This window comes from Salvia hispanica, chromosome 6 (genome assembly GCF_029641045.1).
Source record: "Salvia hispanica isolate PSC_SH4W2 chromosome 6, Shi_PSC_v1, whole genome shotgun sequence".
NCBI lineage: Eukaryota > Viridiplantae > Streptophyta > Magnoliopsida > Lamiales > Lamiaceae > Salvia > Salvia hispanica.
The window spans coordinates 30231599-30257944 of NC_142697.1; the positions used below are offsets into that span (position 1 = coordinate 30231599).

At 35.0% G+C, this 26346-nt stretch overlaps 3 protein-coding genes and 1 pseudogene across 4 annotated transcripts; 3 read left to right on the forward strand and 1 right to left on the reverse strand.

Annotated features, from left to right (window-relative positions):
* Positions 1–1218: 1218 nt before the first annotated feature.
* LOC148923551 (disease resistance protein RPS5-like) lies at positions 1219–5504 on the forward strand (annotated as a pseudogene). The gene is made up of 2 exons (XR_016132663.1): positions 1219–1358; positions 2118–5504. The product of XR_016132663.1 is annotated as a disease resistance protein RPS5-like (transcript).
* Positions 5505–6961: 1457 nt separating this feature from the next.
* On the reverse strand, positions 6962–10306 carry LOC148923552 (uncharacterized). Its single transcript, XM_089060760.1, has 2 exons — positions 9321–10306; positions 6962–9239 (listed from the first exon to the last, which is right to left on the reverse strand). The coding sequence occupies exons 1-2, from the start codon at positions 9577–9579 to the stop codon at positions 7084–7086; spliced, it is 2415 nt and encodes an 804-aa protein (XP_088916886.1). The 5' UTR covers positions 9580–10306; the 3' UTR covers positions 6962–7083.
* A 5623-nt stretch (positions 10307–15929) lies between these two features.
* LOC125205154 (uncharacterized) lies at positions 15930–19869 on the forward strand. Its single transcript, XM_089060759.1, has 4 exons — positions 15930–16767; positions 16871–17014; positions 17281–19266; positions 19363–19869. The coding sequence occupies exons 1-4, from the start codon at positions 15999–16001 to the stop codon at positions 19716–19718; spliced, it is 3255 nt and encodes a 1084-aa protein (XP_088916885.1). The 5' UTR covers positions 15930–15998; the 3' UTR covers positions 19719–19869.
* Positions 19870–21825: 1956 nt separating this feature from the next.
* LOC148923553 (uncharacterized) lies at positions 21826–26337 on the forward strand. Its single transcript, XM_089060286.1, has 4 exons — positions 21826–22612; positions 22697–22840; positions 24207–24350; positions 24583–26337. The coding sequence occupies exons 1-4, from the start codon at positions 21826–21828 to the stop codon at positions 26127–26129; spliced, it is 2622 nt and encodes an 873-aa protein (XP_088916412.1). The 3' UTR covers positions 26130–26337.
* Positions 26338–26346: the final 9 nt, after the last annotated feature.

Sequence of the window (26346 nt, forward strand, 5' to 3'; positions counted from 1 at the left end):
CCACGCCCACGACCCGACCCAATGGCCAAGTACAAGTACAAGTACAAGGGCACGGGCTCGAGGTTCGCGGCGCGCGCGTTTGCGCGCGTGTAGGCTCTTACAGCCCATCTTAGTCCACTATAATTATTACATGTAATAATCCTTCTTATTAATAGTGTAATAAGGTTGTAACTTCCAATATGGGATAATTAACTCTCTTAATTATTACCTAAGCTTCTCTCATAGCTTATTAAGTTTGCAATTTTGCAGAACTTTAGTTCATTATTTCTCAATCACCGGGGATCGAATTTGAAAAAATGAATATACCACGGTCATCTACTCCGAATGTAGATCGATGCTATATCATTTAATTTCACAAAATTAAATGTCTATTTGAAATTATAATTGGTCAAAGTCTATTGACCGACATAGATTCCAACAGTCTTAAAGTTTATTGAACGTCCTTTGGAGAATAGCTAAGATGTCAAAGAGTTGGATTGTTAAAAAAAATTAAAAAATAATGATCAAATTAGTATAAATAAATTTTTTAGGAAGTGGCAGCTCATGTAGTTTCGTTCCTGGTTCCGATTCTGTTCATATTTATTGTGAAGCATCATTAAAATAATGAATTTGTTCCGTCCCTAGCTCCGAATCTGTAGAACGCTTTTTGAAATTTAATTTTGCAATTATAAAAGAATGGAAAATTGTAAAATAAATTATTAATACCAATTATAAGAATTGAGTTGAATATGTCAATATTAATTCTAATATAATCCTTCCATCCATATCCATTAGTCTTGTTATTCAGTTTTGGCATCTACATAAAAATTAGACCCTTTCATTTATGCTCAGTTTCTACGAATGAGTTTCATTTTTTACTATTTTCTCTGTCCCGCACTCCCGCTTAAGATGATGCGTTTTACTTTTTATGTCCCAAATAAAATGACACATATCCTTTTTTTTGGTAACATTCTCTCTCCAATTAATACATTCAACCACTTTTTCTCGCTCTTATTAAAATATTTATTTTTTTCTCTCTCAATTTTAGTATTTACACCTATCTTTTCTCTCTTCAATTAAACACATTAATCAATAACTCCTAAAATTCTATACGAGTCAAGAAATGTTCATTTTAACTAAGAGTGAGTCCGTAATAATATCCAATCATTTTTTTTCTCTATATCTCTCGTAGTTTAATCTAACATTACTAAGTCAAGTCAAGTCAAGTCACGTCAAGCGAGTAACTCCATCACTGATAAGTCTCTCTTCGGCTTCTTCACAGACCACAAGCCCAATATCATATTTACAAATCTTGTGATTCTCTGTTTGTAGATCTACAAATCTAATTCAATTTCTGCTCAGCCTTTCACATCTCTCAGGTAACTATTCTCCTACTAAATTTTACATCTCTGCTTTTATTTGCTTGTTCTTGCTAATATTACCGTAAGGTTTCTGGAAATGAAAGTTTTAATTTCTTGTATTACATGTAAAATGAAGGAAATTTTGAATAATCATCTGTGTTGGAGTCAACTCTAACACCTTGCTTGTAGATTGCTAGAGCTTCGCATTATGTTCACATATTTAGCATATATTGGATTTATACTTTGTTCATTACTTGCAAATTCATTCTTGGGCTGCATTCTAGATAGATGATCACATATTTGTTTCGCATCAAATAATCAATGTTTTGGTTTATGTGATCTCTGGAGAAGTTGGTGGAGTCCAATTCAACTTCATATAGTGAATCTCTCTTCCTTTTTTGCACGATCATATTTACACATATTTTGATTCTCTGTTTGTAGATCTACAAATTCTATTCAATTACAGCTCAGCCTTTCACATCTCAATTTTATTTGTTTGTTTAGAATTTTACATGATCTTCCAAATATTACAACAAGGCTTCGGGAAATGAAAGTTTTAATTTCTTCGTACATGTAAAATGAAGGAAATTTAAATAATCATCCTGCTTATAGATTGTAGCGTTTCTACTTTTACCTATAGCATCATGTTCTCAACATATATTGGATTTCTACTTAGTTCATTACATGCAAATTTATTTTCGGACTGGATAAATGATTGCTAGAAAAATGAGATTGTAGCTTTTTTTCTCATCAAATAATTCTTGTTTTTTGGTTTAGAACTCTGGGAAGAGCAAAGTGGCGAAAATGTTAAGCCGGATTTTCGAGTCATTTTTGTCAAAGGTTGTGGAACAAATTACAGATAATGCACACAATAATGTGAAGAGTGTAAAGGAATTTGAGCTCAATCTAAAAGCTCTGCAGAAAAAGTTGAAGTCACTGTGTGCTAAGGCATCTGATGTTGAGGAGGAAATCAAGAACTCGGAACTTTCTGGTCGAAAGAAAAGGAAACGGGAAGTTGAGGAGTGGTTGGAAGAAGTCAGGTCCATTGAAAAGCAAGTTGTTGAGTTGGGGACTCAAGTGGAATCCGAAGGATTTATTACGAGATTGATGGATGGAGGATTACCAGTTAAACTAATTGATGAGGTTGACGCACTTGTTGAGCAAAGTCGGAATTTTGGTGAACTTGTCCTTGATGTTTGTGGAAGTAGGGGAGATAAGTTGTTGACAAATGGGATGGTTGGTGAAGCTTTTCATGAAAATTTGGAGATGATTTTGAAATATTTGGAGAGTGAGCAAGTGTCGAGAATTGGTGTTTATGGTATGGGTGGTGTGGGAAAAACGACACTGGCAAAGCACATTCACAATCGACTCCTCCAACATTCTCAGGGACGTGTGATTTGGGTTACAGTCTCTCAAGAATTTGGTGTTACGACTTTACAAGATCAAATTGCTCATTTTATTGGTGTGGACCTTGTGGGTGAGGATAATGAAGACATAAGGGCGTCAAGACTACATACAACATTGTCTAAGATGAAGAATTCAGTGCTGATATAAGATGATGTGTGGGAAAATATTGATCTATTAAAGGTTGGATGTCCCATTTCTGTTGAGTGTTGTAGGCTGATTATAACTACTCGCTCCATAGAAGTGTGTCGTCAAATTTGTTGCCAAAAAGTGATTCAAGTGGAAAATCCACATCATCATGAGGCATGGGAATTGTTCAAGGGAACTCTAAGAAATGAGATAACACTTGATTCTTCGGCAGAAAATATTGCCAGATCTGTGGCCGAATTATGTGGTGGTCTGCCTCTAGCAATTGTTACAGTGGCTGGAAGCATGAGGGGCGAGAGAGCCAATCATACATGGAGAAATGATTACCAAGAACTAACCGAATGTGTATCAGGGAAAGATAGCATGGGAGACGGTGATGTTTATAAAGTATTGAAATATAGTTTTGACCGGTTGAATAGGAACCATCATAGTCAGAGTAATGAGTTCAATACATTGCAACACTGTTTCCTGTATTGCGCGTTGTATCCTGAAGATGAAGAAATAAAGAGAGAGAATTTGGTTAGAGAGTTCATATCAGGGGGGTTAGTGGATGAAAGAAAGACAAGGAGAGCGCACATTGAGCAAGGACATTCCATATTGGATAAATTAGTGAATGTGTGCTTATTGGAAAGTTGTGTTGTTCCCAGTATGATTGGTCCTACGGAATGCGTGAAGATGCATGATCTTGTAAGAGGTATGGCATTGAAGATATGTGAAGGGAAATATATGGTAAGAGCAGGTGATAAGTCTTTGAAGGAAATTCCCAAAGAAGCAGAATGGGCAAAGGATCTGGAGAAGGTATCCTTGATGAACATAAGGAGAATTGAAGAAGGAATGTCACCCGATTGTCCTAAGCTCTCAACGTTGCTTTTTTTTTATACTGCAAAGATCGTTTGGAATTTATCCCAGATTCATTCTTTTCTAAAATGCGAGGACTATGCACTCTTGATCTGTGCTACACTAACATAACGAAGCTGCCAAACTCAATCTGTGCCATGAAGAGACTCGAGGCATTGCTCCTTGATTCGTGTTATAAACTAGAAAGTGTGCCATACTTGGGAGAGATGAAACAACTCAGGGAGTTAAACCTCTCCAAAACAGCCATCAAGGAAGTCCCTCGTGGAGTTGAGGAATTATTCAATCTCAAATTCCTCGCATTGGATGCACGTAAATTGGAGATGCTTCCAAGAGGATTGTTTCTTAAACTTTGGAATCTTCAGCACTTAGATTTGCCACACCATATACAAGTAGTGATTGAAGAAATTGAATCTAAAACTGCTAGAGGAGTTTAGTGGAAGAGTGAAAAATGTGAATGAATTTAATTCTTTTATAACAAGTTGGGAAAGTCGGGTGCATGACACTTTCTACACAATAGGATTGGGATCATATTATAGAAGTTTCTATTGGAATGTAGGAATACAAGTATGTTATAATAAAGAGTTGATCCTGTCTGACTGCAACCTTGAAGATGAGAGAGTATTTGCAGAGGGAATTATGCAGCTAACAATCAGTGAATGTAAATGTGTGGGTCCGAGCATATACTCTGTGGATGGATTGAAGAAATTGAGAATTGAAGGTTGTGGAGGAATAGAGTACATTTTGAAGTGATTATCATCTCAAATGTCTACTCTTGAAGAAATTGAACTGGTTGAGTTGGATGCTATGAAGGGGTTGATCGAAAAGGGGGGAATAGGAGCATCAGCTGCACTTGCACGACCTGTATTTTCCTCTCTGACAAAGCTAAGAATTGAAAAGTGTAACAAAAACAAGATGAGGATACCATTATCAGGAGTTCCCAACCTTGAAGTTATGGATATAAGCAAGTGTGAAGAAATACAAGAGATATTTGAAGATGAAGGAACAAGTTCCCTCACCCTTCCTAAATTAAAAACTTTATGGTTACGTCGGCTGCCAAGACTAAGGAAGGTGGGGATAATATCAGGAGTTCCCAACCTCAAAGATATTCATATCAGCTGGTGTGAAGAAATAGAAGAGATATTCGCAGATGAAGGAACAAGTTCCCTCGCCCTTCCTAAATTAAAATCCTTACGGTTATATGAGCTGCCAAGACTGAGGAAGGTGGGTATACTATCAGGAGTTCCCAACCTTAAAGAGTATTTGTTTGGCAAACTGTGGAGAAATAGAAGATGTGTTTGATGATGAAGGAAGTCGTAGCCTAAACCTACCGAAATTAAAACAGTTGTACTTGTATGAGCTTCCAACACTGAAGAGCCTATGCAAGGGAACAACCAGCATTTGCCACTCCGTTGAAGCTATCTTCGTAACAAAGTGCCCAGGATTGATGAACAAACTTCCTGTGGTTGTGGATTTGGCTGTGCCTCGATACTGTAAGATAAAGTTGAACCCAGAATTGTGGGAATCATTGATATCGGACGATCCCAACCTCTCTCGTTTCTTCTCTAAAGGCTGATAAAGTTTTTGCGTAATACTGCACAGATTTTGGCGCAAATGTTTTGAATGCATAAGCACACCCATGTTTCCTCAAGTTCAGAAATTAATGATAGACTGACTTACCTCTAACAGACTATCATCAAACAAGAAAATTGAGGGGGTTATTACACCATTCATATAAATTATTTCTTCGTTGTTTGATATTGTTACAAAAAGTGTGAAGTTTGCATAAATAATACAACGGGTTTCATTTGCGTTTCATTTTAATACATTTCGTTAGGTCGTTTGGACGTCATTACTGTTTTGCCTACACAATGTACAAGATATGAAACAACAATGAATATTTTGTAATACTATTAAATAAGGAGTTATTTGCATGTAAATACAGGAACTTTCAACATTTTTTGTTTATTCCCTTAAACATCTGTTTTTTAAATGTAAATATACATGAACTTTGAATGTTTCTAATTTTTACTCCGGCAAACAATTCTAGCCAAATTAAAGTTGATATGGAAGCACACTTGCCATATTATCATCTACGTGGCAAAAGGTGGAAAATCAATATGATACGTTATTACCCTGCAAATATATGAACTTTCAACATTTTCTGATATATTCCCTAAACTTTCCTTTTTTTTCTAATTTAAATACATGAACTATAAGATTTTCTAATTTTTTTCTTAATGAACAACTTTAATCAAAATAAAATTATTTTGTGAATTACTCTAATCGTACCTTTTCTAAATTGTAATTTTTGGTTGTTTTAGACAATTTTTTTTAATTATATAGAACTATATATGCGATACGTCTAATGTGTTTAAAAATTAACAAATTTTAAGAGATGTTGTGAATTGAGATATTTGTGATTTTTGTCTTTCAAATTGAATTTAGTTAGAATGATAATTGTTTTCATTATTTATATACTATTGCTTTATTTTCGTGATTAAACATGCATATGGAAATATTTCATATAAATTTTTATTTTGATTATATAATTTATTTATTTAAATGATGTGTTTTTAGAAATAAATCAATACTCATATCTAAATTTAAAAGGTATTGGGTGTTAAATGATTTGGAAAAAATCTATCGTTAAGGGGAAAAAGAAATCAAAAGTTTGATGGGAATTATAGATCACAAAGTTTGGGGAAAATCATTGAAAACAAAAGTTTTGTGTATTTTCTGACAAATTACCATTTTCCATTCCAACGATGTCTTTTTAATTCTAGTCGCTTTTTGCTACGTTGACACTTCCGACAAACACGTCAACTTCTATTTAAAGAAAATTTAATTTGGCGGAAAAATCAGAAAAACTTAAAGTTCATGTATTTAAATTCAAAAATAAAAATTCAAGGGAAAAACTAGAAAATGCTAAAAGTTTGTATATTTACAAGCAATTAGAGGTCACCAAATCGAACCGGCCCGGCTGAATCGGCCCAGAACCGTCACCGACGGTTCGGAACCGTGAACCGGAACTGCGGTGACGGTTCGGAACCGGGACAAGGTTCGGTGATAGGTCCTTGACCTGTCGAGCCTGAGCACCACGATTTGAACGAACAAATATTGGAAAAGATAAACCCTAGTTGAGGTGCTAGGGGGCGATTTCCGCCAGAACCGAGAATGAGAATAAGTAATTAACTTTATTTCTCAATGAATGAAAATGCTATAGAATTCTATTATTTGTAGAATTCTAAACCTAAAAAGTATCTTGCTAATCAAGCAAAGATAATTAAATAAAAAGATTACAATAATTAAGGAAAACCAACTAAAATAAAAGATACTAAATCAAATCAAATAAAAGATACTGGAGATGATCTTCGGCGAGATTCACTAAATCGAGGTCCCTATCAACTCTCCCACCGTTGAAAACCACCTTGCCCTCAAGGTGGAAGGCAAAATAAGAACAGTTAAACTTGTATCCTGCCTTCGTAGCTACAATAGCAGGCTTCAAAGTAATTCTTGTTTCCTTCAAAATTATTTGTACGTGGAAGACACTTGAATCCTCAAGACAACCAGTAACAAATATGGTCACATGAGCAATCAGAATTCCATGTTCGCTGGCTAGGACATCAAGCTCCATAATCACACCAAAATTATGCACAAGAGCAGCCTTCACATTGTCATCTGAAATAAAAAATTCAAAGGCTACCAGAATTTGGTTTCCTACATCACATCTCCCAATGACAATATAATTAGTGAATATGCCCCCATGATATTTAATAATATCTCTTGTAGCCATGACCAAACAAGCATCATTCACCCTGCACCCAATTTCTCCAGTCAAACCATTGAACTTCAAGTCAAATCTAGCGACAACAACCTCACAGTAATCGACAGTTTTGGCAAAAGAGACAATCCCGAACAAGAGGCAGGCACAACAGCCGAAAAGAACCCAAAACTTAGTCAAGGGGTCCAATGAGGAAGTATGATCATTCAAAGTGTAACCATCAACAAATTTGATGATAAAGGAACCACCTGGATCGAAGTTGTGATCTCGATGTACGTCGCCAACCAGTTCACATAAGCTTTCTTTCTCAAGATGAGCATGCCCGACCTGAAGAGTTTCATATATCCGCACACCATCTCCACAATAGGCCACTTCTATTGGCTTAGAATCCATCAAATCCCAGACACTATTCTCCATCTCAAGAGTCAGCAGGAGCAACAGGGGAATCAACGAAGTGTGTACGTGCTCCCGCAAGTGCTCAATGTCCGACAAAACATTCTCCAATTCAAGCGCAGTACTGGAGTGTAAAGTGCAAGCACTTGGCAGCCTCCAACCCATGCTAAAGCTTCTGCCGGAACATTCAACATCTTTGCGCGGAGGGATCGAGCGGGCATCTGAAGCAAGTTCTTTGTCCCTTCTGAGTAAGACTTGATAGGACTTGGGATCTTGGATTTTCGGACAACATTGAAGTCTGCTCGAGTTCTCACCAGCTCGACTAACATCTGACTCAAAGGCCCCTGCTCCTGGGTCAAATATGTGAATTCCTTTGTCTCTACCAAATTGAAGAGTATCACGACTCCCTTCGCCATATCTCTCCAGAACTTTTGAGCATAAAGTTGAATCTGCAGGGGTTTTATTACTTTGAATAGCCTTGTCCAACACCCCAATAACTTGCTCTCCATTAACTTTGTATCTGAAACGGTCATGGGCGGCTCCATCATCATCAATTCTGGGTGAGCGAGCAAAAATCCGGAGACCGGCATGGAATGGCAGCCCTTCTCGTGGCGGGGTGTTACGGCCATTGTAGCATGGATCAAGGAGACCAGGTGCATTTCCGGAAAACCCGTGAATAGGTCGCGCCGCAGCCTGCGACTCACCGTCGTGGCCGGCATCAACGTCATTTATTTCCTTCATAGCAACGTCGTCCTCTAACTGCCCAGAACTGAATGCGGCATTGAAAATAATATGTCCAGCCTTCACAACCAAACTCCCAGAATCAAATACGTTATCGGTAACAAATTCTTCCACTTTATATGCGCCCTTGCTATTTGGATCGAAACTCTGATCATTGTCAATTCTGCGAGCACAACTCCCGTTAGAAACAATGGTGTTGGTCGATTCCATGTTCTTGTTCATACTCCCATCGCAAATAAATGTCTTGGGACCACTTTCCTTAGCAAAATTTTGGCTAGAATCTGCACTCAAAGTTTGAGCAGCAAAATGAGTGACATCACTTACTTGTGTGATCTCCTCTTTACGCTGCGGTGGTTGATGATTGGGCTCCCGATTCACGACTGGGCACGTCATTTTGCTGTTGGGCTTCGGCTGGTCACGGCTCGTCCTTCCCATCCCCATAAACAGCCTAGGTGTGGCGGTCGCCGCGTAGGGTTGGTAAAATTCGGGATCGAACCGCTGCTCTACTGCCAACAAGAAATCATCCCAACTCTTACCTTCGTTAGTTATCTCCCAATATTCCCTCCAATCTGATGCTGGGTGATCGAATAAATATTGTGTAAGATAGAGACGATCATCTAGCGGTGTGTAGTGGTAGTTATAGTACTCTTGGATACCTGGCGGTGGGTTTGTGACCGACGGCAGAAGAGACCAGCCCCGCTGCGGTGTCAGGACCGGCTGTTGGTCCGGCGGCTCCTTGGGTCTCTGATCCGGAGGTGAGCGCTCAGCAAGGCTGCCTGGAGCCTCCTCGATCAGCGTTTGCTGCTCGAAATTTTCCGCGAAGGCTTGATTTTGAGTTTTGATAAGTTGTTTTAATTCCAAGAGCATATCATCGATGGTTGGGTTGTGGTTTTCGGATTCCTTGAGAAAAGGCATGGTTCTTTAGAAGGATAGGTGTATGTATGTGAATTAAGGTTGCAACAAAAACTTGGGTTTCTAGAAAAATCGTGAATTTGAGAGAATTGATTATGGTGGGAGAAGAGTAAATCAATGGAAGCACCAATTGATAGGTCCTTGACCTGTCGAGCCTGAGCACCATGATTTGAACGAACAAATATTGGAAAAGATAAACCCTAGTTGAGGTGCTAGGGGGCGATTTCCGCCAGAACCGAGAATGAGGATAAGTAATTAACTTTATTTCTCAATAAATGAAAATGCTATAGAATTCTATTATTTATAGAATTCTAAACCTAAAAAGTATCTTGCTAATCAAGCAAAGATAATTAAATAAAAAGATTACAATAATTAAGGAAAACCAACTAAAATAAAAGATACTAAATCAAATCAAATAAAAGATACTGGAGATGATCTTCGGCGAGATTCACTAAATCGAGGTCCCTATCATTCGGCGGTTTCGACGGGCCGGTTCAGGTTCTCAAAACATGAAGAACCGTAACCGACGGTTCGAAACTGGGGTTCAAAACCGGCGGTTTGCCGGTTCCGGGAGACTTGATTCGGAGGAGAGGTCGGAGAGGTGGTTCTGGAGGCCCATTGGTTGGTTAATTTGGTGGAATTGGAATTGATTTTGGAAGTGCGATGGAGAATGCGTGTATATATGTGAGAGAGTTATATATACGTGGGAGAGGGAGGGAAGGCCAGGCAATTGAAGGCCGTTATCTATTTGATGGATGTGTGGAAAACTGCTTTAACTTGAAGTAACTGTGTATGTGAGAGAAAAACACACACACTGTGTGTATTGCTTTTTTTAATGTATAGAATAATAGAGAGAGATGACAAAAGTGCCGAAAGAGTTGGAGATTTTGCACTTACTAGCATTCTCACTTGTATTACTCCATTCTCATCTCAATTATAATTTCATTTTATTATATAATTCTATCTGTATATATTCTAATCGGTGAAGAAGACTTCTCTATAAGACTAAATCCTGGAAACTTTTGATTATTCTACCATGATTATTGATGGTTAAATTAAACTCAACAATTAAGGTTGAATGGCTAAAGGTATCCTCAATTTAGTTATCTAGAAACATCTCCTTCGCCGACTAAGAGTATATATATATATACTATCCGTCCCCCAAATTTTGACACAGTTTACTATTTTGGTTCGTCCCTGAAAATTTGACACACTTCACTTTTTACCATTTTTGGTAGTGGACCTCATATTCCACTAACTCATTCCTACTCACATTTTATTATAAAACTAATACTTTAAAAGTAGGACCCACATACCATCAACTTTTTCAACTCACTTTCCATTACATTTCTTAAAACCCATGTCGGATCAAAGTGTGTCAAAATTTAGGAGACGGAGGTAGTATCTATTTACATTTATAATTTATTATTTTTTACTTCAAGTTTTTTTATTTAAATTGTTATACAAGCTAACAAGCATGTATTATGTTATGTATATAATATATTTACAAATTACATTCATCATTCATTTATTAATTATTACTGTTTAAGTCTTTTGACTCTTTTGTAATTTCAATTTTCAACATTTGTATTTGTAATATCGACATATCGTTCAAATTTGTATAATTTTATCAATAAAATTTCAATTGTCCAACTCCAATGTCGACTTCTACTCCATTTGTCAATTGTCATTCTCGTTTTATTTATTTATTCGATAGTACAAGACTACAACTACAAGGTGTAATTTGTAATTAGTACTATAAATAAATAAATTTTTTTTATAAAAAAAAAAACCGAACTTGAACCGGCGGTCCAAACCGGAACCGGCCCGAAACCGTCTAGAAACCGCCGGTCTTGAACCGGCGTTGAACCGTGGCTGAACCAGTTCAAGAACCGGAACCTAGGCGGGCCGGTTCAGGTTCGGAACCGCTGGTTCCGAACCGAGAACCTGCAGTTCTTGAACCGTGGTGACCTCTACGAGCAATTGGTGCCAGCATTGCCCGAAATAGCAACAGTATTAGACCATCTCTAACCATTTACACCAAACTCAAATCCATTTTTGAGTATAGGTCACACCAAAAAGTAGTTTTACTCTAACCATTTACATCAAATTCAAAATTTACACCATTTTTGGGTTTTTGTCACACAAAATTTTTGCAGTAACACCATCTTTGGTGTTGTTTCACAAAAAACACCAAAAATGAGTTTGAATTTGGTGTATGGTTAGAGAGAATTTCTACGCCAAAACTCATTTATGGACTACGGTTGAAGATGGTCTTAGCAATAGATATGCGATAGAGAAATGAGTAACGGGAGATATCTTTCGGTATTTTATACTGCATCTTTAGTCCTAGAACTCCACAATTAAATTTAGAATGGATGATAAAGAAATGAATTAAAATAGATTATTTATTACCAAAGTTTAAATTAAATTTATATGTTTAAACCTATTAATAATGAGTACTCCTATTATTTAGAACTCACTATTATTCAAAATTTTAGAGCATCATCAAAAAGAAAGTAAAAAATGACAATATGCCCAAACGTGAACAAGTTTTAATTAAATTTCCTTTTATGGTGCATAACTCATTTCATGTGCTGACATAGTGACATGATTTATAAAAACAATTACTAGACTCAGACTAACATTTTGAGAAAAAAATATGATAAGAAAAGAATAATATGCATTGAAAGTTTGAAACTTCTCGATTTTAAGACAGATTTAAATATATTTGCAACCATTAGTCATATTCAACAAGAAATAGTGCAGTAATGAAAATGATAACCTTTATATTCTCAGCATTTTTTCCCAAACAATTTAAATAAAATATAAATGAAGATAGAAAATATAAAGTGAAATTTGAACACATATCATTCATCCCCATTTTAACTTACTCAACTGTCAATAAAAATAGTCTCATTTGTGAATGCTACACATTTTAATAAAAAATGATAAATAAGAGAGAAAGTGAAAAAGTGGATAAAGTATGAAAACGAAACTTCTATTTTTAAAAAATTATTTTTCATGGACATCTCAAAATGTTATAATGTTTCGTAGATGGAAGGAGTACTCCTTTCGTCTGGCATTAGTAGTCCCGGTTGACCATTTTCATCCGTTCGACACTAGGAGTCCCGGTTAAACATTTCCATAAAAAGTGAAATAAAAATATATAGAATAAAACACTAAAAAGCACAAGTAAAATCACATCCAAATAATAAAATAAATAATAATGCAAATGTATCCCACATTCCATTATCACACATTCCAATATTACACACTCAAACATTTCTTAAAACACTAAAAAGCACAAGTAAAATCGCATCCAACTCAACCGGGACTCCTAATACCGGACGGCGGGAGTATTGTTTTGACCATACGTTATTATGACGCGACTTATTTTATCTATATCCCCAAACTTATTAATTCTCTTTACTACTTTTGGGAAAGCGCAGTGCGCAACAAACAAATTTCTCATTTGGGCTTTATGTAGAGATTAGAAGTGAAGCCATCGTTATTTATTTCGTAGATAAAATTATAAAAGTAATTTTATTTTCGTTTGAACATATAAATAATGACTGATACTAACTAATGAAATGTTCTACTGTTATTTTGAAATTGTGCAGGTTAAGAAACCATTATTCGAGCCGAGATTATTAAATAATTATTTAATTGAATGTGTATATGCTTTGAAGTTTATATATTGTCTGTGTTTATGAAAAATATGTTACGGAGATTCAATATATAGAACAGAAAAATAGATATCTGAAAGTCGTGATAATCACTTTCAGATCAAATCAATTTCGGTGGTTCTACCAAAGTTATTTGATCGGATAAAATTCAGATAATGCAGAAAATTCATATGTGTATTCGAGATATGTGAACCAGAAGAATTGATCAGATTTTGAAGAAGACGAACCGGTGCAGCTGTTGACGAAACAGTGCATCCGTTGGGAATATTAACCGAAAATAACTGATTTTCAAAAGGTTTCCGAAATTGCAAATTAGTCCTTTGACTTTCAGAAATTATATTTTCGGATGAATTTCTAATACAGCTCGACCCCAGCCAGGAGCTCTGCCCCTTGGACCCCGCTACCCGGGGGCGCTGCCCCCAGACCCCCGTTCATCTGTTTAGGGGTTTCGCCCCTAACATCATAATGAATTCAAATAAGCGTGCACCCTGCACCTCCATACTTAAATGATGTATCATTATAACAATAACCGATCAATCAAGTTAATCCAATTACACTAAAATATCCAACAAAATAATTATCTTTTCTATTTTACTACGAACTACTACTAAATTAAAACATACCAGTGCATATTTTTAAAAAATATTGACTTTGTTAATAAAAGTGAGAGGAAAAAAATAGAGATATATGAGTCTTACTTGGATATAATTTTATCATAATTAAGAATAAAATGTGTTAGTTGAATATAATGTTCTTTTACTAAAAAAAATAGTAGGCGTAGTAAATACTATGAAATGAACCAATTAATAAGGATTAAATGAAAATGATGAAATGAGAAAATTAATGAAGATTGGATGAAATATTACAACTGTAAGGCCTATCTAGGAGGACAGAGGGAATATTAGTGCGAGTTGCACGCGTGTTGTTACTCTGTACACTCTAAATAACGCACACAATTTAATTGACACAAATTATAATAGCAAAAGTAGAGTACATCTTTTATTTTGTAGAATTGTTTGCCTTATTTTATACAAAAATAAAAATGACAAGTTGAATTGACGACGATGACCCACATCGTTTGCTCCATTGATATCGAAATAACAGTCTGGAAATTGTTTTCTTTTGTTTTTTTAACCTACTCTAAATTTTGTAATCGTCTTCAATACAAAATATATATATTTGTGGATGACAAAAATTTGATTGAATTATTATATTTTCTAGTATTACTCAAGAAACTTTAGGATATTTTGGTGGAATCATCCTACATTGTATGCCCTATTGATAACGAAATAACAGCTTCGCAATTGTTTTCATATGTTTTTTAACCTACTCCAATTATTTGTCAATACAAATTCAAAATATACGTGGCTAAAAATAAATTGATTGAATAAATATTACTCAAGAAACTTTAAGATGTTTCCGTTGGATGATACTATTTAATTTAATTAAAATGATGCACCGTGAAATAAACTGCACACAAATTAATATATACCTAGATTAATTGCTAAAAAAAACACCAACTTATATCAATATTTTTTCTTATTTGTTGCAACAAACATGTCCAAAAAAATGTAGCAATCATGACAACTGCCGAGGTGTGATTTATTTACGATGCCTTACTTTCTCAAACACATTTCCTACCGAGTTAGAAATATCATGGTCATTTAATTTTCTTAGCCATCGGAATTTTTAGAACAAGTCTATCTAGCTACAAGTGGAGAAGTAGGGGTTTTATTGCAACAGAGTATTAAACATGTCTTGAACCAAAGTCATACTTGATTAATTTTTTTTATCAACAAACATTAAACCTTTTACCCAAATGTGGAATATGTAGATTTGGTTAATTAACCACGAGTAAAAAATCAGGACATATTGCCACCGTGCATCTAGTTAATTATAATTGCAAAGATAGAATAATAAGAAAAATTGTGATTATTTTTGCATATATAATTAACTGGATATACCACATGACAATATATTCAAATTTATAGAAGTCAATTTATTTATATTACATTTGTAAAATTAAATCCGGCCACTTGTAATAGCAATATTAATGGTGGGGTCATATCATTCAAATTCTCAGCACATGTAATAGCAATAAATTTTCTACCTTCCAAATTGATCAGGTTGTAGATTTTAGAGACGTACGACAATGACTTTAGACTAAAGTAATTTGATTGAATAAAGTATGTATTCCACAATTACATTTTTTTATTAATATAAAGCCAGTGTTTATTCCAATTTTCCAGTGTTTTTCAATATCTATAAATGAATTATTTTTATTTGGAGTTTTTTTCGATATTATGTGAATGCAGTTGTCGATTACTCTTTGAATAACATCAGTTGGGAAGTACTAAAATCTTAATAATTTTACTGCTAAAAAGATCTTGGTTTGAAAAACTTAATAAATGTATTTCAGTAAGTATTTTGAATAGATTGTTGATTATGGGCTGAAATTTAACTGACCGGCAATAAACCAAGTAAAAAAATTTAAATTCTTTTAACTTGTTAGGATTGACTTGAAAAAAATGTAAATTCTTTTAACTTGTTAGGATTGACTTTATATTAGTCTTCGACTGCACTGTAAAGTTCTTCACTTACACATAATTTATATAGTAGTTTCGGTTTTCTATTTACACAACCGTGGAATATTCAATGGTTTCATTAACCAACACACACCATACATAATAACTACTCCTACGAAGTATCTTTCATAAGAGGGCAGAGAACCAAATGAAACAGAGCAGAAAACCAATGGAGAGTTTGCTCTTTTCCTTGGCTCTTTCAATCTTGTTATTAAGTTGCTTTACCCTCTCCTTTGATCCCGCCACCGACCAAAATGCACTTCTTTCCTTCAAAAACTCCATCATTTCCCACCCTTATGCCTTCAATTGGTTGGAAAATACATCAGTTTGTAACTGGATTGGTGTGTCTTGCGGCCTCAAGCACCACCGCGTCACTGCTCTCAATCTCTCTGGCTACGGCCTTTCTGGAACTATTGCTCCACATCTCGGAAACTTAACGTTTCTGAGATATTTGGACATAAGCTCCAACCGTTTCATGGGGAGCTTACCCTTTGAGCTCTCTAAACTGCGTCGTCTGAAGGTGATGAATGTGGGAGCAAATTTATTCACCGGAGGAATACCAACATGGTTGGGAAGTTTACCTCAACTAGAGGAACTCTATCTTTATAGTAATCAGTTAAGTGGTTCCATACCACATACTATTTTCAATGTGTCTTCAATCAGAGAAATTAGAATTGGAAATAATAGCTTATCAGGTTTGCTTCCAAGCGATATGTGCAACAATATGCCCAACATCCAAGTATTGTCCCTTGCTCAGAATGAAATTGGAGGACAAATTCCGTCGAATATATGGAAATGCAGACATCTTGAGGTGTTGTTATTATCCTACACCAATTTCAGTGGTAACATTCCACGTGAAATTGGAAGACTGAGCTTTCTTACAAGGTTGTCGTTGGGGTACAATAATGGTTTTGGAGGTATAAACATCTCTTCTTTCTTTCATAATATATGGAGTCCAATTGTTATGTGATACAATTTGTTTAAAGAAATGAAATTGATTTTGTGATATATAACTATCAGGTGGAGTTCCACGAGAAATTGGAAATCTCACGAGACTAGAGATATTAACCATTGATGGTGCTTCTCTAACCGGAGATTTTCCATCTTTCGTCTTCAACATTTCTTCATTGAGAGTCCTCAGTTTATCTCACAATAGTTTCTCAGGTACTTATTTTCATCAACATATTCATTACAAATCAATTTTGTGCTATACATTTACAGATCTCAACCATATTAGACTACTAGGTAGTGTAGGATTGGGCATAGAGAATTGAATGCTTCCAACAGTCAACCTTCCACCTTTTCAACTAATGCACATTTATTAATTTTTTTATGTTGAAAAATAACTAGAACTTTTTTTTAAAATATTTAAATTAATATACCATTTATATTATATGTTATTATCTCATTTAGGTTGATACATACCGCAGGTGAATTACCACAAGATATTGGCACTCTGCCAAGACTCGAGTTTTTCTCTGTGTTTAACAATTCTTTACATGGATCCATCCCATCTTCAATATTCAACATATCAACATTGACAAGTTTAGAAGTTTCATTCAACGAGTTTTATGGTACTCTTCCTTCAGACATAGGTCTTTCACTTAGTAACCTTGAAGTCCTTTTTGTGAGTTATAACAAACTCAGTGGTGCAATTCCAACCTCCATTACCAATATGTCCAAACTTACATACTTGGATATGTCTGTCAACTCATTTAGTGGCTCCATACCACTCTTTGGTAATTTGAAACTTCTACAATGTCTTCTCCTTTCGGGAAATAATTTGAGTGGAGCAAAATACCCAACCCAGGAATTGACATTTCTCTCTTCATTAACGAATTGTCGATATTTGGATCGGTTGGGAGTGTCGGGTAATCCACTTAGTGGCTTCCTACCTTCTTCACTTGGGAATTTTTCTTCTTCCCTTTTGACTTTTGAAGCATCACAATGCAACATCAAGGGTGTCATTCCATCTCAAATAGGAAACTTAACTACTTTGCTATACATTTATTTGGATGGAAATCAGCTGAGTGGACTAATTCCACCAACAATTGGGAAAATGACGAAACTCCAAAGCATAAATCTTAGTGGCAATCAATTGGTAGGAACTATCCCTGACAATGTTTGCACAATGAACAACTTGGGGACGTTGAGCCTCTCTGGTAACATGCTTGTGGGTGCAATACCTGAATGTTTAGGCGATGTTAAATCATTGAGAGGGATCTACTTAGATTCCAATCAGTTAAATTCAGCCATCCCTCCCAAGTTTTGGTCTCTTAAAGATCTCATTTTTTTGAATTTGTCCTTCAATTCCTTCAACGGTCAGTTGACATATCAGCTTGGCACTTTAAAGTTAATAAACTCCTTGGATTTGTCTTCGAATCAATTTTCAGGCGATATTCCCAGCTCAATTGATGGTTGTGAATCTTTAGAGTTTCTTGACTTATCAAACAATTTGTTCAGTGGATCCATTCCTCATTCATTGGGAGAGGTTAAGGGTTTAGTAAGATTGGATTTATCTTACAATAATCTTTCTGGATCAATACCTAAATCCTTAGAAGACCTTCCTTTTCTTGAAAATTTTAATGTTTCCAACAATAAACTGGAGGGGAAAATTCCAGATGGGGGTCGTTTACGTAACTTTAGTGCTGAGTCTTTTTCCCACAACTTAGCTCTTTGTGGTCCAATAACATTTCAAGTTCCACCCTGCTCAGAAAAGAGTCACAGAACATGGTTAAAGAAAGTTGTGGTGTCATCGGTGATTTTAGCTGTCATTGTGGTGTTTGTAATGCTTGTTCTCATAAGCATGCGCAAAAAGAAAAAAGTAGCACTCCCTGTTGACATGCCACCCGGAACTACTGAATGCAAAAGAATTTCTTATAAAGAACTTGAACAAGGAACAAGTTCATTTAGTGAAATCAACCTACTTGGAAGAGGTAGTTATGGTTCTGTATTCGAAGCGACACTTTTTAATGGGATAAAAGTAGCAGTAAAAGTGTTCCACTTGGAATTGCAAGGAGCGGCAAAGAGCTTTGATGCAGAAACTGCTATATTAAGCAACATTCGACACAGAAACTTATTACGAGTTATTGGATGTTGTTGTAATATGGAGTTTAAAGCATTGATTCTGGCATACATGCCAAATAGGAGCTTGGATAAATGGTTACAATCCGATAAGTGTGGTTTAGATCTTATACAGACATTGAAAATTGCAATGGATGTTGTAGCCGCCTTGGAATATCTTCACCATGGTCTTGCATTCCCAGTTGTTCATTGTGATATAAAGCCAAGTAATGTGTTGCTTGATCAAGACATGGTTGCTCATCTGGCTGATTTTGGAATTTCTAAGCTTTTTGATGGAGGGGAAACAACTATCCAAACACAAACCATGGCAACTATTGGTTACGCAGCACCAGGTGATGCATGATGCTTACCCTTTCACCTTATATTTCATCATATATAAATGTTTTACCTAAGTCTAACAAAATGTTGAATGTGTGTGGTACGATTAGAGTTTGGAGTTGATGGAAAAGTTTCAATAAAAGGGGATGTATACAGTTTTGGGATATTGTTGCTAGAGATGTTCACCGGAAAGAAGCCAACGGATGATATGTTCGGTGAAGAAAGGAGTTTAAAAGAGTGGGTAAGTGAAGCATTAGAGCAAAATGCAGCAGCTGAAATCGTGGCGTCTACTCTGTTATCAAGGGAAGATCAATATTATACTGCAAAGGAGCAATGTTTGTTGTCAATATTCCAATTGGCAATGAAATGTTTGGCCCATTCAACAGATGAAAGAATCAATATGATTGAAGCAGCGGCCGGTCTACACCATATCTATACAACAATTGTAGCAGGTAATGGGGTTTGATTCTTGTATGTAGTGTAGCTTACCTTTCTGGAATTTCAATCTTGTAAAATTTAATAGGTTAGATGTATTGATGGATACATTTGTTCAGAATACTGCAAATAAATCCCTCACTCAAAAGATGTCTAATGCATGTGGAACTTGACTTGAAATATACTCATTTCCATAAACATTTTTATTTGCAGCAACAACTTTTCATATCACAAGAAGTTGATGGATCTATATTTGAATTAGATATGCATGTGAACATATATGAAGGTGTTCTTGACGAACATTGATTTGAGGAGTTCGTGTTTTGTTACTTTTGAATGTATAACTATTTTCTCATTTTAATTGTGTTTATGTTGTGTTGCTGCATATCTATAAAGATATAAAAAATTTGAGTAATCGGAATTAGGTCCAAAGTAGGGCATATGATCTCTCGTTACCTTTTTTTCATAATCCAATTTACTTGTGTTGGTGTACTTTATATGCAAATGAATAGAAACATAAAGAAATATTTTTCATTTACGTGTCTAGGTAGGTTTCTGGGTAGGTCATGAGAACTTCTTCGAGATTTTCCTTTGTATGTATTGGAAGGTATGGCCAACAATACTAATTCCGTACTACTCTCTCCGTTCCACAGTAGTAGACTCATTTCATTTAGTTTTAGAAAAATAATTATAAATAGTTAAAGTGGAGAAAGAATAAAGTAAAAGAGAGAATAAAGTAGATAAGACTCTCTCTACATTATTCTTTCTCTTACTTTACTCTCTCTCCACATTAACTATTTATTACTCCCTCCGTCCTAAAGAATTATGCACTTTGGATTCGACACGGTTTTAATGTAAAATTGGTAAAGTAAAAGATAGGTAGAGAGAAAAAGTAATTAAAGTATTGATAGTGGGGAATGGGTCCCACCTCATTAAAGAGAAAATAGTTTCCAAAATTGAAAAGTGCATATTCTTGTGGGACGGACTAAAAATGAAAGAGTGCATATTCTTGTGGGACGGAGGGAGTATCATTTTTTCAAAACGAGGGCAGAAAATGAAATTACTACTACTATAGAACGGAGGGAATAATATTTATTAGAATGCCTTGAATTAGTATTGTTTGCCGCTAGTCAAACGGAGGTCTCGTTGTGCTATGTTTCTGTTTTAGGCCCTAATTGTCTTATTGGGCCTAACCCGTCGCCTGTGTGTCTATTTATATAGAAGTAGGGCGCATAACTCTATAATCCGAAAACAATCTGATTCTTTTTCCTACCTGTGTACGTAGCAAACACAACGTTGGTGATCCACATAAATCTGCGTCTATTTACGTTTTTGCTTGTTTCGAATACACAATTGCTCTATTTTGTCACAACAATTTATATATTATTGAAATAATCATTTTTAAAAATTTAATTTTTCTAGTTATGCTTTTATTAATTTTAACTACAGTTGAAAACAAAACCAAATTAAATTAATTAACCAAGCTATTAACATTTTTGAATATTTATTAAATTAATTATCACCACATTTAATATTAACGAAGAAGACCGGCGTCTATTGCCCCGTTAATCAAGTATAATTATGGTATCATGCAATTAATAATTCCACATCTATATTTGGACGAATTGTTCATCGAAAAGGACTTATAAAAATTGAAACCAAATAAATTAAAAGGAATCGAAGTGATCCCATCATTTAAAAAATAGATCAAATTCACGATTAATTAATTTTTTAATGATATAATTCGATTATATCTGTATTCAAGAGTGAACCAATGGAATTACACTCTTATATACATTTTCGTCAAGTACAAAAATAAACCCAACATTATAATGAATCGAAATAGTTATATTTTAAAACTAATTAAATAGAATATATTATTCTTTCAAAATAGTAGTTGACAAAGTCACCAACCAAAAAACAAGTCGAGGAGTCTCTAATTTCGATGTCACCTTAAAAACTAATTCTAATATGACGGAATTAATATATTCCACATTCATATTTGGATGAATACTTCATTGACGAAGACTAAAAAATAAATTAAATCATTAAAAATAATCAGAACTTATTTTATACTCTTTATATTATGGACTACAAATATGTTACTTTAAGAAACGAACTCCATAACAAGCAAACTAATGGAATATTTAATATTTTCCTTTGCTCTTTCAATCATATTATTAAACAGCTTTACCCTCTCTTTGAATTCCACCACAGAAAAGTATGCACTTATTTCCTTCAAAAACTCCATCACTTCCCACCCTTATGCCTTCAATTGGTCACAAAACACATATGTTTGTGATTGGATTGGTGTGTCATGCGGCCTCAAACACGGCCTTAGTGGAACTATTGCTCCACATCTCGGAAACCTAACGTTTCTGAGATATTTGGACATCAGTTCCAATAGTTTCGTGGGGATTTTACCCTTAGAACTCTCTAAATTGCGTCGTTTGAAGGTGATGAATGCGGGAATGAATTCATTAACCGGAGAAATACCAACATGGTTAGGAAGTTTACCTCAACTGGAGGAACTCTATTTGTTCAACAACACTTTTTTGGGTAAAATTCCTTTATCTTTGTTTAACAATTCCATGTTAAAAATATTACACTTGTACAGTAATCAGTTGAGTGGAACCATTCCACATGGTATTTTCAATGTGTCTTCACTTAGTGATATTAGAATTAGAAATAATAGCCTATCAGGTTGGCTACCAAATGATATGTGCAACAATATGCCCAACATCGAAATACTGGTACTTTCTCATAACCAAATTGGAGGGCGGATTCCACCAAATATATGGAAATGCAAACGTCTAGAGTGGTTATCGTTATCCTATAACAATTTCAATGGAAACATCCCGCGTGAAATCGGGAGATTGAGAGTGCTTAGAAAGCTATACTTGGGATATGTTAATGGTTTTGAAGGTATAAATATGCATATCTACACACCACAAATTATCACTACATATATATTTAAACATAATCATGATACTCATTTTATAATATTAGGAGGGATTCCGGAGGAAATAGGAAATCTTTCAAGGCTAGAGATATTATACATCGACCATGCTTCTCTAACAGGAGATATTCCTTCTTCAATCTTCAACGCTTCTTCCTTGAGGATCTTGAGTTTAGTTCACAATAATTTGTCAGGTACTTACTTTCATGAGCATTTTCATTATGAATCAATTTTGTGATATATATTTACAAATATCAAGCATAGGGAGTGGTTCCCATGATAACTTTGTTAAAATGTGTATCAATTCGATCACAAGTAAATCAGTTGAAATCACAAAATATATCAATTCCTAATATTGAGTGACGAACTGATATTCATGAATCAGCAAAATGATATTGAGTGAGGAATTAACATGTTTTGTAATATTAACTAATATTATTGTATTCCCTTCGTCCACCATTTAAAGAGTCATTTTGACTTGGCACGAATTTTAAGAAATGTTTGACTTTGTGAAGAAAAGTAAAAGGAGAAAATGAGTGGAATGTGAAACTCATTTAAAGTATTAGTTTTATATTGGATTGTGAGTGTAAAAGTTGATGGGATGTGAGGTCCGCATACTAAGTGGAATAAAGTAAATGGTTCTATAAATCGTGGATAAACAAAAATGGCAAAAGAGTTCTTTAAATGATGGACGGAGGAATTATTTGAAAAACTAAAATGGTTTAGGATACAGTATTCTAACTTTAAGAAGAGTTCTAAAACGAACAATCTTCTATGAAGAATTTAGGTCATCCACAACCGCATCTCTTAATCATCCCATCTCTACACTATTTATGGGCTCCACACCACTTGTTATCACATCTTGAATTCAAGAGACAATATCTGCAACCAGCCATCTGTTAACCATCTTTTCTCATATAACTATTCATGAGTCTCACTACTTCATTTCTTTTTAATTTTCCTTTTTCCGAACCAATTTAAATTAAATTCAAATTTACATATTGAAATTTTAAAAATTACTCCCTCCATTCCCGTAAGAGAGTTCTATTTGGTTTGGATACGAGTTTTAAGAAATGTAAATAATAGTGGGTTGTGTAAATTGGTGGAATGTGGGTCCCACTTATATATATTAGTTTTATAATAAAATGTAAGTGAAATAAGTTGATAAAATGTGGGGCCTACTTACCATTTATGGTAAAAGTGAAATAGTACTCTTATTGTGGAACACACGTAAATGGAAAAAATAGGACTCTTATTGTAAGATGGAGGGAGTAATTTTATCAAAAAAATAAAAAATTGCATAATTGAAATCTTAAAATTACGATTTATTTTAAGCGATAAAATACATAATCAAATTAGTGGAAAAGCACCTACCACCGCCGAAGAGTTACGTAAAAGAAATATTGTAGGATATCGGCTACTTGTTGCCAAATCTCAACCAAATGTACTTGTTTTAGATCATCTTTATTGCCAACTGATCTACTCTGTGTCTAATTGATAGTTTTCAAAGTTCACATTTTTAGATAGTTCTAGAGATAAACTAATATTTCTGACTTGAAGGGAATATTCCATCAAATATATGGAAATGCAAACATCTTGAGAACTTGGGGTTAGACTTCAACAATCTAAGTGGCAACATTCCTCCTACAATTCAAAATGCAAGCATGCTTAGAGAACTGTACTTGGGATACAATCATTTCACAGGTATTACTATTCATGATCCACTCTTCTTTTGTCTAAGATTCCATCTCATTAGTTGTATGAAGTTGATGTTTAAATAGATTGCCTATATAGATTGTACAAAGTTGAAACTTTGTACTTTTAACATTTCTACGATAACAAAAATTCTTTAGCAAATACATCCCTTCTAAGGAAATTGAAAATTAATTATAATTAATGTTATTCTATATCTCATCTATGCTGATACATGCGGCAGGCGAATTACCACAAGAGATTGGCACTCTGCCAATGCTTGAGAGCTTCGGTTTGTCTGGAAATTCTTTATATGGATCCATACCATCTTCCATATTCAACTCATCAACCTTGAAGCGATTGGGGCTCTCATCCAATGAGTTTTCAGGCAGTCTTCCTTCAGATGTAGGCCATTCATCTATCAATCTTAAAGTGCTTCTTCTAACTTATAACAAACTCAGTGGCCCAATTCCAAATTCAATCACCAATGCTTCAAAACTTACCATCTTAGAGATTACCGGAAACTCATTTAGTGGCTCCATACCTTCCTTTGGTAATTTGAAGTTCCTTCAGCGACTTCTCATCTCGGAAAACAACTTGAGTGGAGCGGAATTCCCAACCCAGGAATTGACATTTCTGTCTTCATTAACTAACTGTCGATTTCTGAATCACTTGGCAGTATCATATAATGCACTTAGTGGCGTCCTACCCGCTTCACTCGGCAATCTTTCGTCGTCTCTTGAGTATATTTGGGCATCAGACATTAACATCATGGGTGTCATTCCATCTGAAATAGGAAACTTAAGCAGTTTGCTATACATATATTTGGATGAGAATCAACTGAATGGACCAATTCCACAAACAATTGGGAATTTGAAGAAACTCCAAATCATTGATCTTAGTAGTAATCAATTGGTAGGGTCTATCCCTAATGATGTTTGTAGAATGAATAATTTGGGGGAGTTGGTCCTTGCTAGTAACATGCTTGTGGGTACAATACCTGATTGTTTGGGTGATGTTAAATCCTTGAGAGTGATTGATATAGGTTCCAACCAAATGAACTCAATCATTCCTCTCAAGTTGTGGACCCTTAAAGATCTCATTTCTTTGAATTTGTCCTCCAATTCCTTGAGTGGTCAATTGACATATCAGCTTGGCAATTTAAAGTTAATAACCTCTTTGGATTTGTCTTCGAATAAATTTTCAGGCGATATTCCCAGCTCAATTGATGGTTGCGAAACGTTAGCATTTCTTAACTTATCAAATAATTTGTTTAGTGGATCCATTCCTTATTCATTGGGAGAGGTTAAGGGTTTGATAAAATTTGATTTATCTCACAATAGTCTTTCCGGATCAATACCCAAGTCCTTGGAAGAGCTTCCTTATCTTGAAATTTTTAATGTTTCCTACAATAAACTAGAGGGGAAAATTCCAGATGGAAATCATTTTCGTAACTTTAGTGCATCGTCTTTTTTCCACAACTTAGCTCTTTGTGGTCCAATAACATTTCAAGTTCCACCCTGCTCAGAAAAAAATCATAGATCATGGTTGAAGAAACTTGTGGTGTCATCAGTGATTTTAGTGGTCATCACTGTGTTTGTTATGCTTGTTCTCATAAGCATGCGCAAACAAAAAAAAGTAACACTCCCTGCTTACATTTCACCAGAAACTACTGAATATAGAAGTGTTGGAAGAAGATCACGGAGTATCTCGCTATATCCGGAGGAAGATACACAAGATTATATTATACCAATCATAGGAGATTTGAATCATGTAATTAATGATAATTAGGTTTTCCTTGTATAGTTTTTCCTAAGCCTATATAATAATGTCTAATGTACAAAGTCATATATCAATGAAATATAGAATTCCCTTTACCGATATTTATCATGGTATCATGAGCAGGAACGATTCTTGGCTCAGAAAATCTTCATCATAGCCAAATTATACCTTTCTCGACCTTTTTTGATTATACCTTTTCTCGACCCTTTTTTAGCCCATAACCAAA

Excerpts from the sequence above, each read along its gene's own strand:
- LOC125205154 (XM_089060759.1), top strand. The coding sequence starts at position 15,999 with ATGAAACAGAGCAGAAAACCAATGGAGAGTTTGCTCTTTTCCTTGGCT. Across the intron at positions 16,768-16,870 it reads GTACAATAATGGTTTTGGAG|GTGGAGTTCCACGAGAAATT; the intron begins GTATAAACATCT and ends TATAACTATCAG. Across the intron at positions 19,267-19,362 it reads TATTGGTTACGCAGCACCAG|AGTTTGGAGTTGATGGAAAA; the intron begins GTGATGCATGAT and ends TGGTACGATTAG.
- LOC148923553 (XM_089060286.1), top strand. The coding sequence starts at position 21,826 with ATGGAATATTTAATATTTTCCTTTGCTCTTTCAATCATATTATTAAAC. Across the intron at positions 22,613-22,696 it reads ATATGTTAATGGTTTTGAAG|GAGGGATTCCGGAGGAAATA; the intron begins GTATAAATATGC and ends TTATAATATTAG. Across the intron at positions 24,351-24,582 it reads GGGATACAATCATTTCACAG|GCGAATTACCACAAGAGATT; the intron begins GTATTACTATTC and ends TACATGCGGCAG.
- LOC148923552 (XM_089060760.1), bottom strand. The coding sequence starts at position 9,579 with ATGCCTTTTCTCAAGGAATCCGAAAACCACAACCCAACCATCGATGAT. Across the intron at positions 9,240-9,320 it reads GGTCACAAACCCACCGCCAG|CATCAGATTGGAGGGAATAT; the intron begins GTATCCAAGAGT and ends TCGATCACCCAG.